Source organism: Pristiophorus japonicus, chromosome 6, assembly GCF_044704955.1.
Source record: "Pristiophorus japonicus isolate sPriJap1 chromosome 6, sPriJap1.hap1, whole genome shotgun sequence".
Taxonomy (NCBI): Eukaryota; Metazoa; Chordata; class Chondrichthyes; family Pristiophoridae; genus Pristiophorus; species Pristiophorus japonicus.
The window spans coordinates 18,482,924-18,500,214 of NC_091982.1; the positions used below are offsets into that span (position 1 = coordinate 18,482,924).

At 43.3% G+C, this 17,291-nt stretch overlaps 1 protein-coding gene and 1 long non-coding RNA gene across 2 annotated transcripts; one reads left to right on the plus strand and one right to left on the minus strand.

Annotated features, from left to right (window-relative positions):
* Positions 1-996: 996 nt before the first annotated feature.
* c1galt1c1 (C1GALT1-specific chaperone 1) lies at positions 997-7,168 on the minus strand. The gene is made up of 2 exons (XM_070882668.1): positions 7,133-7,168; positions 997-6,706 (listed from the first exon to the last, which is right to left on the minus strand). Exon 2 carries the CDS (start codon positions 6,696-6,698, stop codon positions 5,742-5,744), a length of 957 nt encoding a protein of 318 aa, XP_070738769.1. The 5' UTR covers positions 6,699-6,706; positions 7,133-7,168; the 3' UTR covers positions 997-5,741.
* A 70-nt stretch (positions 7,169-7,238) lies between these two features.
* On the plus strand, positions 7,239-16,210 carry LOC139265095 (uncharacterized). The gene is made up of 3 exons (XR_011593469.1): positions 7,239-7,874; positions 14,639-14,991; positions 15,666-16,210. It is a non-coding gene; the product is annotated as an uncharacterized lncRNA (long non-coding RNA).
* The last annotated feature ends 1,081 nt before the right edge of the window (positions 16,211-17,291 follow it).

Consider the following 17,291-nt stretch of genomic DNA (forward strand, 5'->3'; position numbering starts at 1 on the left):
TCATTCATAATAATGGGAACGCCAACTTAGAGTTCCCATTATGATGAATGAGAATATACTTTACCTGATTGGTTGCCTAGAGCCATGTGACTGCAGCTCCAGCCCTGCGCACTTCTTGACGTGCATGCGCTGCGACGCAGTCAGTGGAGGCCTCAGGACTGGGATCTCTCGTGGGCACAGTAGGTTCAGGTAAGTGCGCTTTTTAAAGTTTTTTTTACCCGATCGGCTGTGGAAAGCAGCCGACCGGGATTTCTGGGCCAATACATTTGACCAGTTTAGAGTCTGCAGTTGTGTGGTATGGAAGTCTCAAGACTGCAAGTTAAATTAAATTTCAAGCCCTTTAAATGGAACATAAACTTGACTCCTGGCTTACGTACTGCAAGACTTAAAGTGCTTAAGTTTTTGGAATAAAATATTCCCTCAGATAAAAATGAGTCAACATCAATTTTGAATTTTTCAATTCTGCTATTACATAACAAATGATATGGGATCACTCCACAGCAAAAGCTATTGAACCACCAATTCTTCAGAAATGGTTCAATATTGGGTTCTAAAGGAGACAGTTTGCAAGTCTACAAAAACATCAGCCTACATGTGATTGATTGGACATTTTGTACTTTGTCACTGGGTCATCGATACGGTATATTTACTGAGATCATTTTTTTTTAAAATAGGTGACTCACAGAAAGCTCAGATTCTAAGGAAACTTGGGACATATGAAACAGCAAAGTTCCACTGCACCAATATGATCCTGTGATTCATTGTGCAGGTTATTCTGAAATGTGTGAACATACTGGGATAGGACCTGTACAAATCTGCATCAAGAGTATACATTACTGGATACTAGAGATGTTAATGTGGGTTGTGGTGCACTGTATAGCTTGTTTAATTAAAATGTAAGAAAATTATTTCAATGAAAGCAGCACATCCAATTTTGAAGATTGAATGCTAAACTCTGATCCACTTAGACAGAAAAGGTATCAAAAAGTTGCTCATATTCCATTTATTATTTCTCAGTATGACTTAATATTTACAGTTACATTTTATTTAATAGAAAACATGTGAAACAAATTTTCCCAATACAAATACATAAGAACCAGGGCAAGAAAGAACCAATAGGCCCACAAGGCTTATTTAACACATTGATACCAATAATCTACAGGAAAATTCATTGCACGTGGTATCAATGCTGCGTGATACTCAAATCATCACCTCAAATTACTCCCACCAGTGATAATGCTGCAGCCACAGTACTGTACTCTTGTATGGCTCACCATGCTCCCAACAGATATAAACCAAGTTCAGACAGGCAAATACATTTTTATAATGTTGGTTGTATTTGCACAGTTTGAAAATTCCATTCACATTGTTATACTTTACTGAAATCAGTCACAATGCCGAGATGAAAACTTTACAAAATCTATTAATGTACATCTTTTAATGGTATAATTATGTAGTCCACAGTCCAACCTACATGAACATACACAACCAAACATACATGGCATTCAGCAAATGCTTTCCAAATTTAAACACAGATTGGATATAACTACCTACATGCCATCCTGAACCCTTTGTGAAATGCTACTTTTGACAAACTATTCCTCAAAACCATGAAAAGAAAAAAAGTTGCTAAATCACATTGAGTTTAAGTTTGAATCCCAATTAATTCATAAATAAATGTAGATCAGGAAAGTTTGGACATCAAATTGATATATTCACAAAAATCTCAGCAAATTATGTTCTACAGTGCTGACAATCTCAGGATACATTATTTCCCATTTTATAGTAATACTTTAATACATCGATATCTGTATTAAAAATATGCACGCACTTCCTGTTTACAAATCCCTATTTCATGTTCACGCTTTTGTGTAAAGTTTTTTCCAATATAAATTCCTATATCCACATTTATATTGGAAACTGCCGATATAAACTGGTCAATTTGTAATTACTCCCCGTCAGTAGTGGTGCTGAAGTGCTTCAATTTTATGTCCATAGCTCCTCAGTTTGCAATGCAGATAGACTGCTATGAACTGATCAATTCTACTTCTTTGCTTCCAAATTGCCATCAGTTTTGCTATTTAACTATAAATATCAAATCAAAATATATAAAAATAAGGTCAAAATGTATGACATTCAAATAGGTACTGAATTACATATTCAAACCTTAATTAATTATACCCCATTCTCCAACCCTGGGTTTTTAAATCTGTTTTTTGCTTCTCCCAGGAGATCACATGGCTCCGGTTGGGGTGGAGTGTAGAATGTTTCAGTATAAGGGGTGTCGCAGTTGTGGGAGGCAGACTGGTTGGGCTGGGTGCTCTTTGTCTTTCCGTCATTGTTCATAGGTTTATACGTAACCTTTAGGGCTGCTGACCAAGGGCCGTGCGGCTTTGTCGGCCGGCGTGGACACGTGGGCCGAAATGGCCTCCTTCTGCGCTGTAAATTTCTATGTTTCTATTTAGTCTTGACACCACAGAAGAGTGACTAATAATGGATTAAAAGTATTACATAAGTGCACACTTTCTGTACCACACCTCCTACTTTTAACTTTCCTGGATCACCTAAACTCTACCTATTTATATTTACTATATACTTACCTTTGATTGAGGCTTACCATCTCCGAGATGAGTGGTGCTGCGCTCCAAGCCTGAGGCATACTTGACTTTTTCCAGTTCCCTCTCTGACTAATCCCCGCCACCAATGGACTATCCTTGCAGTCATGCCCGGATCCTGCTTTTAAGAGAAGGGAGGATGAGCAAGAGGTGGGGATGGTTAAAATGTGGGAAGGGAAGTGAGAGAACGAAGAGATTGAGAGGGTGGTAGCAGAGAAGGAAGATGAATAGGAGGAGGAAATGTTTTCATTTATTTTGCATGTGATTGGGACTTTTTTTTTTTAAGTGTATGGTGGGGTCTTAGATGGTTTGTCTTTGGAACTTTGAACATTTTTATGTATAATGATTATGTGAATGGGAGCATGCATTTCTGTGTAATCTTACGCAACCCACTTATGACATGTATACCGAGTCCTCAGCTCCAAAAGGTTGAAAGATCCCTGGTAACTAGGCCTTGGGGGAGCTACAGAATCACATTTGTAATTACAAACACAGGGTTAGTAATAGAGCTTGCACATCTTAATAGCTAACACTCCCAACAAAAACTACAGGGAAGCATGTAACATTGTAGGAGGCACAAAGGAAGGTTAAAAGGACAATTAGGAAAGTTGTGGAATAAGACCATTATCGAACTATATCATGTGTTCTGATCAATTTGCGAGTAATATTTTCATTTTCACTAAATTTCTGTGTCCAATGTGATGGATATCATACCTGGACAATGAAACTGGAAAATTTCCATTTTTATACCCAGTAATTTCAGGACAGACAGATGCACAGTGAAGTTCCTTCTTGTCCGGCCCAACAATTTTCGTACTCAGAAAAGCATCTCTTACTGTATTTGTGCAAATGTGTTTCTATGCCCCTCACTCCCAGCCACTTCCACAAAAGCAATCACCCCAGTGAGATTACCAATTAGCATTAAACTGCAGGTAGTCTGTGCCGTGAGCACACTTCCAGCAGGAGATGGAGATGGCCCAAATTAATTTCACAAAGGACCTTTACAATTGAGAGAGAAGACTTCAGTGTAGTCTATTCTGAATTCAAACATAGTTCCAGAGTTTAAATTATATAGTGCTAACCCACTAGTGTAGTTATTCAGTTTATGTAGCATATTGGCATCAATACACTACTGGCTAATTTACCATGGTGTTGCTCGATAGTCGTCTGGGGCTGGATCAGATGGTTAGTTGGAAGTGTTTAACCCAGCTTATCCTTTTAAGGCTACTGCTCAGCTGCTTCCTGTAGAAAAATGGTCCAAATAGGCACATCCTGAGATCAAAGAGGTACATTGCTGTTGCTGAGGGAATTTTCTACATTATATCCTGTAAAGTGCCTTGGGACATTTTACTCAATGCAAGTTGTTGTTACAGATTGGCAGGTGTTAGCCAAGCTTCAATTATTCCTCTTAGGTAATGACCAGGTTATCAGGGTAAAGACCAAATTATCGAGGTCAGAAGAAACCTGCAGAAAATTAACTTTCTTTTTTTATATATTGTTCAGATTATTTTGTTGATTCATTGTTATTTTACATAATTAGGTGCAAGTGGGACACACAGGCCCGAAAATTGCAGCTTCTCCGGGTGCATAAGATGTGCGCACGCACCCGAAGAGGCCTCGCAAATGCCGGTTCTCGGCACACGATGCACATGCGCCGAGAACCGGCTTTTGTGATCTTTTGACAGAGCGCACACATCCCTGGGAGAAGTTGGCCCAACTCTTGCCCAGTGAACATCCTTCAAACTCTTATGCCTGGTAAAAGCAAGCGTATAGCCTACCTTTACCAGCGTAAGAATTTTAAAACATAAAAACATTAAATTTTATCATTAATTTTTATATTAAAAACCCTGTCCCATTAAGGTAAGTTTACTTTTAACCCTATTAAAACTTTTTTTTTTAAATGTCAAAAAATAAATTCCAAAACATTTCAATTAATTTTAAATATGGAGGTGTTTTTTTTATTATTGTGTTGTGTTTCTGGGGTATTCTCATTGATAGTAATGGCAGCTCGTACAAACGGAGCTCCCATCATTATCAATGAGAATATTACATTGTGATCGGTAGTCCAAGCCTGCGTGATCCCAGGTTGCGCTTACGTTCCTGGGATGCGCCAGCCCATACGGTGGGTTGCGCATCTAGGCTTCGGACCGCAAGTCTACGATCCTCTGGGACCACCAGGTTCTTCCAGAAAAAACGTTTTGGTCGGAGGCGTCTGCCCGCAGGAAGCTTCCGACCGCAATTTTCGGGCCATTGTGTGACGCTGAGGTTTGACACTGATGTGTGACAGAAACTGCTGCAAAACTTGTAAATATAATCTAGGCCCTGAGCATTATTCAAATTCTAGATGTCACACTTCAGAGTGCTAAAACTAGTTTTAAAAATGGCAGTAATTTCACGCTGAGATCAATTACAGGTTGATGAAGTAAACTTGCAGGTTAGAGCTCAAAATTGCATCTACTAATATGCATACACACCTCAACAATAGCGATTAAACTCTAATTATCCTCAGCATTGAACTTAAACTTGTGACATTATGTAACACCCAGTCTTTATAAAACAGTATAATATCCAAATTAACATAAGCAACATGATGAGAGAGCCACATATATTTTACTTAAGCCAATACTGTTCAACTTTGTATCAGTATACTTCTTGTTTGACACTCATAAATCATCACCTCTACCACCAGTGACAGGCCTGTAACCACTAGTACTTCATCCATCTGTTACACAGTTCAAAACTCAAGTCTGAAAGGATAAATGATTGTACTACTGGGTGTTTTTTCAAAGCTCAAATGGACATTTTACAAAAATTTCCAATGCTTACCAAAACATTTTACTGACCCCTAGCAGCACTGTCTATCTACTCTGTCATTCAGGTTTTCCTGTTAACCCTACAGTTTAAGGAAACTTTAAATTGAGTAATCATAAATGTTTTACAGCCAAGTTGTTAATTAACATAAAGAAAAAGTAACTTAACATTGAAGGCACATCTTCAGTTAGAAACAGAATTTCTTTGAGATTTAAAAAAGAACTAGTAGAACATACTAAACAGCAACAGGAGCCTTTCCTTTACAGTTTTCATACTTCAGAACCTGGAATGTCTCACAATAGAAGGAAGAGGCATTTAGTCATTGTCCGAGCCTACAGGTGGCATGAAAATCAATGCATCATTAAATGTATGGCCGTATGGTCGTAGCCTGTAAACGCCATACATCATGATATGCATATGGTTAGGTGAATCTCCATGGAAAGTAATGGCCACATCAGAGCAGCATCCTTCCACAACTTCATTTGGATGATTAGACATTGCCTCCCTGACGAGGGCATTCACATTTTTTGAGTTAAACAGTTCTTTTCCTTCATTATCTTCTGCATTATCAGCAAACACTCCTGTATACTTCATACATACAGCAAGTTCCTGCTCTTCAGACATCTTCCAAAGTAAACTCCCCTTTTCTGGGCATTTCACAGAATCATCAAGAACCCGATAGAGCCTTTCTAATGCTTCTATACTTAGGACCACACCTGAAGAAGAATCAACATATTGCAGTTCACCAGACTTGATTGTGTGACCAATATAGAAAGGCTGTCCTGGATCTTTATTCAACAAAAAGAACTTAAGATTTTCAATAATTGCAAACGTAGTTGACGGTACCAAGAAGAACCAGTTATAGTCATTTTTGTAATTTTCATATGCATGCTTGAAGGCTTTTCTGGTCTGGATCCATTTGTCTTCGGTTCCAAGGCTGACTGATTCGAAGATTTTTATGGTTTCCGGGCTGTAAAAGACAGCCTTGTCACAATGTTTGCTCCACGTTTCCACCACAGAGGCCCAGTAGCCAATTTCTTTCGGTTTTACCATGATCAAACACAGAACACGGATACTGAGGCTGAGCTCGATCCGCTTCGCCTCGGGCAGCTTCAGCAGTTCTTCCTTGTTGGGAGCTTTGAGGTGGTGGTGTTCGTGGCTGCGTTGTCCCGATTCTCTGCTCATCTTGGTGCTGCCAAAAAGGGCGAAGACCAAACAAAACATTCCACCCAGCATCACCCCCTTCACGAATGAACTGCCTTCTGTCATCATCGTTGCCTCTGGACGGCGAAGGAGAAAGAATTTTAAAAAGTCACCGTTTCTCAGCAGCGACTCTGGTTCTAAAACGACTAAAAAAAAAAAATTAAAGTTGTCCCGTCAGCGCAACTACCTGAAAAGCAGCTGGTTGAAAGGGCGGGAGTGAGGCGGAGGTGAAGCGGCTGCAGGGCCAGCCAACCAGCGCTCAGATTCCGGGCGCGCCCTGAGCCGCCAGCCCCGGAGAAGGTGACACGCCGGCTCCGTCACCAGGGCAACAAACTGGAGCCGGGAGCCGAGAGCCGAGCTGGGCCGAGGCGGCGCTTGGCTTCCTTCCTTCCTTCCTTCCTTCACTCGCTCGCTCGCTCCGCCTGCTCCTGACGCCCGCTTGCAGCGCGCCACAGCACTCAACATCGCCTGCAACACCCCGCCCTTCACCACCCCACTCTTACACTCGATAGCCGCCCACACATCGTCTACTTCCGGGCCGACCAGGATCTTCGCATCCCTGCCAGCAGCAAACATGGCCGGCAGACAGCAACGGCGATGTCGGCCATATTTTATCATGGCGGAAACCGAACGTGCGGCAGGCAGGCAGAGGGGTGGTGGGGATCTCGAGTGGGAGACAGCACAGCACAGCACACCTCGGGCCTCCTCCCTGGGCCTGGCCAAAGTGGCCAGCAATAGGCCCAGGCGGTCGAGGGGGGGGGGATGTTCGGTCCGGCCCGGCTGCCTGCCTCTCTTCCGCGGTTACATTTAAGCCAGGCTGTGTCTGGAGTGTCCGCGAGAGGAGGGACTGGAGTGCATCATAACCCCCGGAAACCACATTTTATTTTGATTTGTTTACTGTCAAAAGTTTAATTTGTCGGTTTTGCTGCCCCTTTAATAAGGTAGCACTTGATTTATAGTTTAACCAAAATAGTTGTGGTGTCTGCCGGCACACTTGAGGCCTTCAGTGACCGGACTGGAGTGCATCATCACTCCCAGGAATAGAATTTTAATTTCATTGGTTACGTTTCCTTTTAATTTTTTGAAGTTACAGTCTTTATTGGTTGTGCCCCTTTGTGCGTGGGCCCTTTAACTGGCTGCGCGGCCCATTCAAGTCTTTGCTCCAGCACGGTTATTCCCATTGAAAAGCCGGTGGGCAGCCTGCACGAGACCTCCAGACCACTGCGTGACCGCACAGCTTAACGGGTATGGCAGAAATATGAAATGAGTACTTTGCATTGGTCGACACATTTAAAGATGATGCTTGACTATTGGAATTTAATAAAGTTATGAACAAAACTAGTAATATTAACATACTTGAACACGTTGTTTCAGAAAGCATTAAGAACTTGAAAACAGATAGAGCATACGGCCAGATGATATCCACCCGAGGGTCTCAGGGAGATAGGGATGTTTGTGTGAGCCCCTAGCCTATATTTTCAATAGCTCACTGCACTCTGGAATGATTCAAGTAGACTGGAAGGAAGCTAATGTTGTCCCCATCTTAAAAAAAGGTGACAAGTCGGACCAGGATAACTATAGGCCCATTAGTTTGACATCAGTAATAGGCAAGATGCTTGAGGGAATCATTAGGAATGCAATATGTGAGTGCTTGGATAGAGAGGGACATATTGGGGACACCCAATAAGGCTTCATAAAAAGGAGGTCATGTCTTACAAATCGAATTGTATTTTTTGAAGAAGTTACTAAGTTGGTGGATGAGGGAAGCCCAATAAACATTGTCTTCTTAGACTTACAAAAAGCTTTTGATAAGATATAGCACAGGAGACTTCTGTGTATGATCAAAGCCTCTGCTATTAGTGGTAATGTTTTGAGCTGGATTGAAAACTGGCTGGCGGGACATAGGCAAAAAGCAATTTTCGATGGATTTGGATCGGTTTAGAGACTGGTCACCAATGGTGTCCCACAGGGACTGGTGTCGGGACCGTTGCTTTTTACTATTTTTATGAATGATCTGGATGTGGGATTTGGTGACATGATCTGCAAATTTGCAGATAAGATCTGTGCGAGTATTAGGACTGTAGACGATGCTTGTCTGCTTCAGGCAGATCTTAATGTGTTAGGATGTTGGGCTCATGACTTGCAAATGATGTATAACTTGGATAAGTGTAGTGTTTTGCTTGTGGGCAGGGCGAAGACTGAACATTCATACACCCTTCAGAGAAAAACATTAAAGAAGGTGGAGATAGAAAGAGAGTTGGGCATCGAGTGCCTACATCTCTAAAAGTACATGAGCCTTGCCGTGAAGTGATAGCTAGAGCAACTAGGGTGATGGTGTGTATCCATAGGACAATTGAGTACAAGACAAGTGGTACAAAATCTTGAACAGGCCTCACTTGAAATACAGTGTCCAGTTTTGGTCTCTTCACATAGTGGGTGATATTGAGGCTTTGGAAAGGGTGCAAAGGAGGGCCAGTAGATTAATTCTCAGTTCAAAGCATCTTAGTTATCAAGATAGGCTAAAAGAGTTGAAATACTCTCGTAACATCAGGAAACAAAGTAAAAAATCTATGCACATTCCATTGATGTCATAAACACATTATTTTACAGGTCATGTGACTCCAGTCCATTGATTTGTGATCATTGATTGGATGTGCTCACATGCCATTTGCTACCAGAACGGTTTAGCACAAGTTGGAGATCAAATTACAATTAAAAAACAAAGTACTGTGAATGTTGGAAATCTGAAATAAGAACAGAAAATGCAGCAGCAGATCAAGCAGCATCTGTGGAGAGAAAAACAAAGTTAACGTTTTAGGTCTGTTAAGTCCTGACTCTAATGTACTGACTTACACGAGACACATGCTGAAGTCATGGTCACTCAGGACCTGCACCTTTAATTCCAGCTCTCCAGTGCTGCACTTGCCTGAGACCTCCCTTTATATACCTCAGTGGGACAGGTATGGAGTGTCTCCTGCAAGTGCACCCCTGGTGGTAAGGTATGCTTATTGTTACAGGTCATATCCAGTTATAGTCATGTATAGCATGGTAAGATACAGTTATATACAGTAATGTGAGATACATGACAAGGTCACTGACCTTTCATCAGAAGTGGCAACGGTTAGAGATGTAAGGTTTTGAGCAAGTACAGAGGCAGGGAAAGGGGTGGAGAGGAGGAAAGAACAAAAGGGAAGGTCTGTGTTAGGGTGGAAGGCAGAAGTGATTAAATGACAAAAGGGATGATTGTGCAAAGGAAAAGTGGATGGTAATGGGACAAGTAAAGAAACAAAAGATGGGTCTAGATTGGCAACAGCAAAATTATTAACAGCACCTGCTGTCCAAAAAAATGGGAGCACTGGTTATGATCTGAAATTGTTGAACTTGATGTTAAGTCTGGAAGGCTGCAAAGTGCCGAATTGAAAGATGAGGGGTTAGACTTTCCACTTTTGTGCAGATCGCCCAAAAATGGGTGTTATTTCCAGCGTAGGCGGTAAAAATGGGTTTTGCGATCGCCGGATTATCGTCCATTTTCAAAACCCTAACTTTCCATTTTTGAAAACGGGCGTTACCGCGAGCGATCTGAAATGGGCGTTAGCGTAAAAATTTTTTGACCTTCTGCCGTAAAGTATTGCCAACCATAGCAACGGCATGGCAACGCTCGTTTCCCGTGTTTCAGGAGGTCAGGGGTCATCATTACATGCGCATAAGAGGAGACAGAGAGAGAGGGAGCAGAGAGGGATTGAATGCGGGTGTGGTGTGTGCTTCTTTGGCTGTTGTGGGAGGCATGACGAGATTCACCAGCAGCAAAAAGCCTTCGAAGCACAAAGAAGGTAGTTGGCACCGAGTTTTTGTGGAAAAAAATAATATTTAACATGGAAGGGATGGAGGAGGCAACTTAGCACGCTGTGGAGACTGAGGACATACGAACATAAGAATTAGGAACAGGAGTAGGCCATCTTGCCCCTCGAGCCTGCTCCGCCATTCAACAAGATCACAGCTGATCTGGCCATGGACTCAGCTCCACTTACCCGCCCGCTCCCCATAACCCTTAATTCCCCTATTGGTTAAAAATCTATCTATCTTGTGATTTGAATACATTGAATGAGCTAGCCTCAACTGCTTCCTTGGGCAGAGAATTCCACAGATTCACAACCCTCTGGGAGAAGAAATTCCTTCTCAACTCGGTTTTAAATTGGCTCCCCCGTATTTTGAGGCTGTGCCCCCTAGTTCTAGTCTCCCCGACCAATGGAAACAACCTCTCTGCCTCTATCTTGTCTATCCCATTCATGATTTTAAATGTTTCTATAAGATCACCCCTCATCCTTCTAAACTCCAACGAGTAAAGACCCAGTCTACTCAATCTATCATCATAAGGTAACGCCCTCATCTCCGGAATCAGCCGAGTGAATTGTCTCTCTACCCACTTCAAAGCTAGTATATCCTTCCTTAAGTAAGGTGACCAAAACTGCACGCAGTACTCCAGGTGCGGCCTCACCTATACCCTATACAGTTGCAACAGGACCTCCCTGCTTTTGTACTCCAACCCTCTCGCAATGAAGGCCAACATTGCATTCGCCTTCCTGATTACCTGCTGCACTTGCAAACTAACTTTTTGGGATTCATGCACAAGGACCCCCAGGTCCCTCTGCACCGCAGCATGTTGTAATTTCTCCCCATTCAAATAATATTCCCTTTTCCTGTTTTTTTTCCCAAGGTGGATGACCTCACATTTTCCGACATTGTATTCCATCTGCCAAACCTTAGCCCATTCGCTTAACCTATCTAAATCTCTTTGCAGCCTCTCTGTGTCCTCTACACAATCCACTTTCCCACCAATCTTTGTGTCATCTGCAAATTTTGTTACACTACACTCTGTCCCCTCTTCCAGGTCATCTATGTATATTGTAAACAGTTGTGGTCCTAGCACCGATCCCTGTGGCACACCACTAACCATCCATTTCCAACCCTAAAAGGACCCATTTATCCCGACTCTCTGCTTTCTGTTAGCTAGCCAATTCTCTATCCATGCTAATACACTTCCTCTGACTCCACATACCTTTATCTTCTGCAGTAACCTTTTGTGTGGCACCTTATCGAATGTCTTTTGGAAATCTAAATACACCACATCCATCGGTACACCTCTATCCACCATGCTTGTTACATCCTCAAAGAATTCCAGTAAATTAGTTAAACATGATTTCCCCTTCATGAATCCATGTAGCGTGTGCTTGATTGCACTATTCCTATCTAGATGTCCCGCTATTTCTTCCTTAATGATAGCTTCAAGCATTTTCCCCACTACAGATGTTAAACTAACCGGCCTATAATTACCTGCCTTTTGTCTGCCCCCTTTTTTTAAACAGAGGCGTTACATTAGCTGCTTTCCAATCCGCTGGTACCTCCCCAGAGTCCAAGGAATTTTGGTAGATTATAACGAATGCATCTGCTATAACTTCCGCCATCTCCTTTAATACCCTAGGATGCATTTCATCAGGACCAGGGGACTTGTCTACCTTGAGTCCCATTAGCCTGTCCAGCACTACCCTCCTAGTGATAGTGATTATCTCAAGGTCCTTCCTTCCCACATTCCCGTGACCAGCAATTTTTGGCATGGGTTTTGTGTCTTCCACTGTGAAGACCGAAGCAAAATAATTGTTTAAGGTCTCAGCTATTTCCACATTTCCCATTATTAAATCCCCCTTCTCATCTTCTAAGGGACCAACATTTGCTTTAGTCACTCTTTTCCGTTTTATATATCTGTAAAAGCTTTTACTATCTGTTTTTATGTTTTGCGCAAGTTTACAAGTTTACTTTCGTAATCTATCTTTCCTTTATTGCTTTCTTAGTCATTCTTTGCCGTCGTTTAAAATTTTCCCAATCTGCTAGTTTCCCACTAACCTTGGCCACCTTATATGCATTGGTTTTTAATTTGATACTCTCCTTTATTTCCTTGGTTATCCACGGCTGGTTATCCCTTCTCTTACTGCCCTTCTTTTTCACTGGAATATATTTTTGTTGAGCACTATGAAAGAGCTCCTTAAAAGTCCTCCACTGTTCCTCAATTGTGCCACCGTTTAGTCTGTGTTTCCAGTCTACTTCAGCAAACTCTGCCCTCATCCTACTGTAGTCCCCTTTGTTTAAGCAAAGTACGCTCATATGAGACACTACTTCCTCACCCTCAATCTGTATTACAAATTCAACCATACTGTGATCACTCATTCTGAGAGGATCTTTTACTAGGAGATCATTTATTATTCCTGTCTCATTACACAGGACCAGATCTAAGATAGCTTGCTCCCTTGTAGGTTCTGTAACATACTGTTCTAAGAAACAATCCTGTATGCATTCTATGAATTCCTCCTCAAGGCTACCCTGTGCGATTTGATTTGACCAATCGATATGTAGATTAAAATCCCCCATGATTACTGCTGTTCCTTTTTCACATGCCTCCATTATTCCCTTGATTATTGCCAGCCCCACCGTGAAGTTATTATTTGGGGGCCTATAAACTACGCCCACCAGTGACTTTTTCCCCTTACTATCTCTAATCTCCACCCACAATGATTCAACATTTTGTTCATTAGAGCCAATGTCGTCTCTCACAACTGCCCTGATATCATCCTTTATCCACAGAGCTACCCCACCTCCTTTCCCTTCTTGTCTATCTTTCCGAATTGTCAGATACCCGTGTATGTTTAACTCCCAGTCTTGGCCACCCTACAACCACGTTTCTGTAATGGCCACCAAATCATACCCATTTGTCATGATTTGTGCCATCAACTCATTTACTTTATTTCGAATGCTGCGTGCGTTTAGGTAGAGTGTTTTAATACTAGTTTTTAAACCATGATTTTCAGTTTTGACCCTCCTGCAGCCCCTTTATATTTCATACATATTGTCCCTTCCTATCACCTTGTGGTTTACACTTACCCCAGTGCTACTCTGCTCTGTTGCCTCCTGCCTTTTGCATTCTTTCTTGGGGTCCTGTTCATCTGAGCTCTCACCCACTCTAACTAGCTCAGAGCCCTCTCCTGGGTTCCGAATACTCCTTGCATTGAGGCACCGAGCTTTCATGCTTGCCTTTTTATTACACTTTAGAATTTTGCTGTACAGTGGCCCTTTTTGTTTTTTGCCTTGGTTTCTCTGCCCTCCACTTTTACTCATCTCCTTTCTGTCTTTTGCTTTTGTCTCCATTTTGTTTCCCTCTGTCTCCCTGCATTGGTTCCCATCCCCCTGCCATATTAGTTTAACTCCTCCCCAACAGCACTAGCAAACACTCCCCCTAGGACATTGGTTCCGGTCCTGCCCAGGTGCAGACCGTCCGGTTTGTACTGGTCCCACCTCCACCAGAACCGATTCCAGTGCCCCAGGAATTTGAATCCCTCCCTGCTGCACCACTGCTCAAGCCACGTATTCATCTGAGCTGTCCTGCGATTCCTACTCTGACTAGCACGTGGCACTGGTAGCAATCCTGAGATTACTACTTTTGAGGTCCTAAGTTTTAATTTAGCTCCTAGCTCCTTAAATTCGTCTCGTAGGACCTCATCCCTTTTTTTACCTATATCGTTGGTACCAATGTGCACCACGACAACTGGCTGTTCACCCTCCCTTTTCAGAATGTCCTGCACCCGCTCCGAGACATCCTTGACCCTTGCACCAGGGAGGTAACATACCATCCTGGAGTCTCGGTTGCGGCCGCAGAAACGCCTATCTATTCCCCTTACAATTGAATCCCCTATCACTAATGCTCTCCCACTCTTTTTCCTGCCCTCCTGTGCAGCAGAGCCAGCCACGGTGCCATGAACTTGGCTGCTGCTGCCCTCCCCTGATGAGTCATTCCCCTCAACAGGACTCAAAATTGGCAACAACAGTGCTAAAAGTTGCTCACTGATATAGAAGAGAAAAGAGAAAAAAGAAAAACTACTTACCAATCACCAGCCAATCACTTGCCCCCTTTGCTGTGACGTCACCTTTCTATTTCTTTCTACTTTTTTGCCTTCTCCCTGTAGCTGCACAAGCCTCTCGCTGAACTCACTCTGCTCCTGACTCAGCGACGCACCTCCCGGCCTTTTGTAGGCCTCTCGCCGAACTCACGGACTCCCGACTCAGCGGATTCTGGCAAAATTGGGAGGACGCAAAAGAGGAAGAAGGTTCTCGGACGAAGTAAATACTTCCCTCATGCAGGAGGTCGAGTCACGCTGGGGTCAATTCACCCAGGGAGGTCGTGGGAAGCCCACCCCATAGATCTACCAGAAGATATGGGCCAATATAGCCGCGATGGTCTCGTCGGCGACCAACAAGGTGCGTGAGGGAAACCAATGCTGCAAGTGATGGAACGACCTTGTCGGATCCGCGAGAGCAAGTATTACATTTATTTACATGTACTTATATGTTTATATAATTGGAATTGTAAGTGTAATGAGTAATTAAAATCAGATGTGATGTCTTGCAGTTATAGGGAAGGTTGTACTCGAAGCCTGCGGTCACGGTGTACGTCTTTAGGTAAAGAATGATCATTTTCATTATAATCATGATTACATCTGTCAGTTATGTGTTGTATCAGTCTCTGTGACAGCACCTATGTAGGGGAGGACGAAAACCCCCTCATTTTACCCAGAAGGAAAAGGGCTGTGGGATCAGTCTGTGCTGTGAATTGAAACCGATGGAAGGAAAACTTTGGGACAGAAATGAATTTTATAGGGGCAGACAAGGCCTGCAGGGGATAAAAGGGGGTGCATTCATGGAGACCCCCCCCCCCCCCCCCCCCCCCCCAGTGTTTGGACTCATAGGAAAGGGAATTCAATTTGGAACTATCTACCAGAAAGTTTGAAATCCTAAAGTGCACATGTAAGAAACTACGAACTTTAATCGAATTTGGGATTTTTAAAAGGTGTATGTTGCGTCTGCAAGAAAAGGGGTGGGATCAATATCAAAAGGGCCAGTTTGGACATTGGAACTATTCAAATTGTCTGGGAACTGTATATCCTCGAAACTTGCCCCTTGAAAACATTAGCATTGTTACACCTTTTTCAACAGGCATAGAAATATCTGGCTCAGGCCAGACTAGCACAATGGCTACAGGAGGCCAATGCAATCAACACCCACTCAAACCTTGAGTAGGTTAACATCAGTGGAAAAAAAAACCCCAATCTAAAACTGCTGCATTTTTCAAAATCAAAAAGTCCACCAATGAGAAGAATCGACTTCAGCAGGAGAGGCGGACTGGATAATCTGGCTATAAAAAAGGAGTTTCTGATGGAGTGAAAAAAAGGAGAGATGATTTTCCCTGCCCTCGTCATCCAACAACCACAACCAGCAAGCCTCTCGACACTGAAGGAAAACCAGTGTCCGAAGACACCGAAGATAGAAGAAACAAACCACCAGACTGCGGAAGGCACAGTAGTGAGTATAACCTCTGGTCCCCAGAACTCCCAACTCAGTTAGGCCAGGAAAGGTGGGAGGTTGGGCATTGTACTGCTAAACTGGTGTAAAGATTTTCGTTGGGTCCGTTTTAGTGGGATTTAGGGGATTGTTTTGTTGGTGTATTGCTGTTTGTTGAGTTACACCTTGTCAAATAAATTGGAAGCCTAAAGTTCCTCTTGGAATCACCTTGTCTCAGTTCTATTGTATTACATCTCCTGATCGTGAGTCTTATGTCAGAACCGTGAAAGGGAAGCTAGGAGCGCCTCGAAAATGCTCAACTGTGTGTCACAGGCTAGGGAAAAAGGGGTTAGGAGTGTTTGACACTCACAGGTGCCTCACAGGCTAGGCATAAGCTGTGGGGACGCACGAGTCTCAAAACCCACTTCATAAGCTGTGGACACAGTCTCTTCAGGGGTGCTCTTGCAGCACTCAGGGTACCTCACAGGCCAGGCATAAGCTGTGAGGGCAGAAGCCCAGAGAGAGACACCCAAGACACAACAACCCTGTGAAAACCCCTTACACCTAGCAATGATAACACGCAATGATCTCATGCCATGTCATGCTGTTACAGAAGAAGCTTTCGATGAATAAGGCCGAGCAGAGGCTAACGGGTGGGGGCCACCAGTCATCATCAACCTCACCGACATCGAGGAGCGGGTGCTGGCACTAGTGGGGACCCACCCCTGGTCGGCCACGCAAGCCATGTGAGTAAAGTATACAGCATTGCGTGATGTAAAGTCAGTAGATGCCACACCTACTCATATCCGACCAATATTATGAGAGAAGAATCATAAAATTCTTCTCTAAATAATAATGTCCTCATGAGAATCATTGCAATGCAGAATTAGGTGATGGTCATGAAATGTGATGTCTGTGATGATCTTGATAGCGGTGCTGCTTTTGTGTTGTGTGTAGCGCTGGACTCACCTTGTGACCCGAGCACCCGCTTCTCCTCTAATAACCTCATTTATGCTTTGCAGCTCAGCCAGCAGCGCGGCTCAGAAGGTGGGGGTGCGGGGACAGACTCGCAGGACTCTCCTCCACCTGGTGCTGAGGAGCACCGATTCTCGACCGTGCATCTGCTGGGTCCCTTCTCAACGGATGACAGTGCCAACTTCAAGGAGCCTGCATCCCCAACCTCCATAATCCATTCGAAACCGATGACATCTCGTGTTTAGGGGGTGGTGGGTCTGTCAGCTTGCCTTCCCTGACCAGAGTGGTTGCTCCCACTCCCTGGTT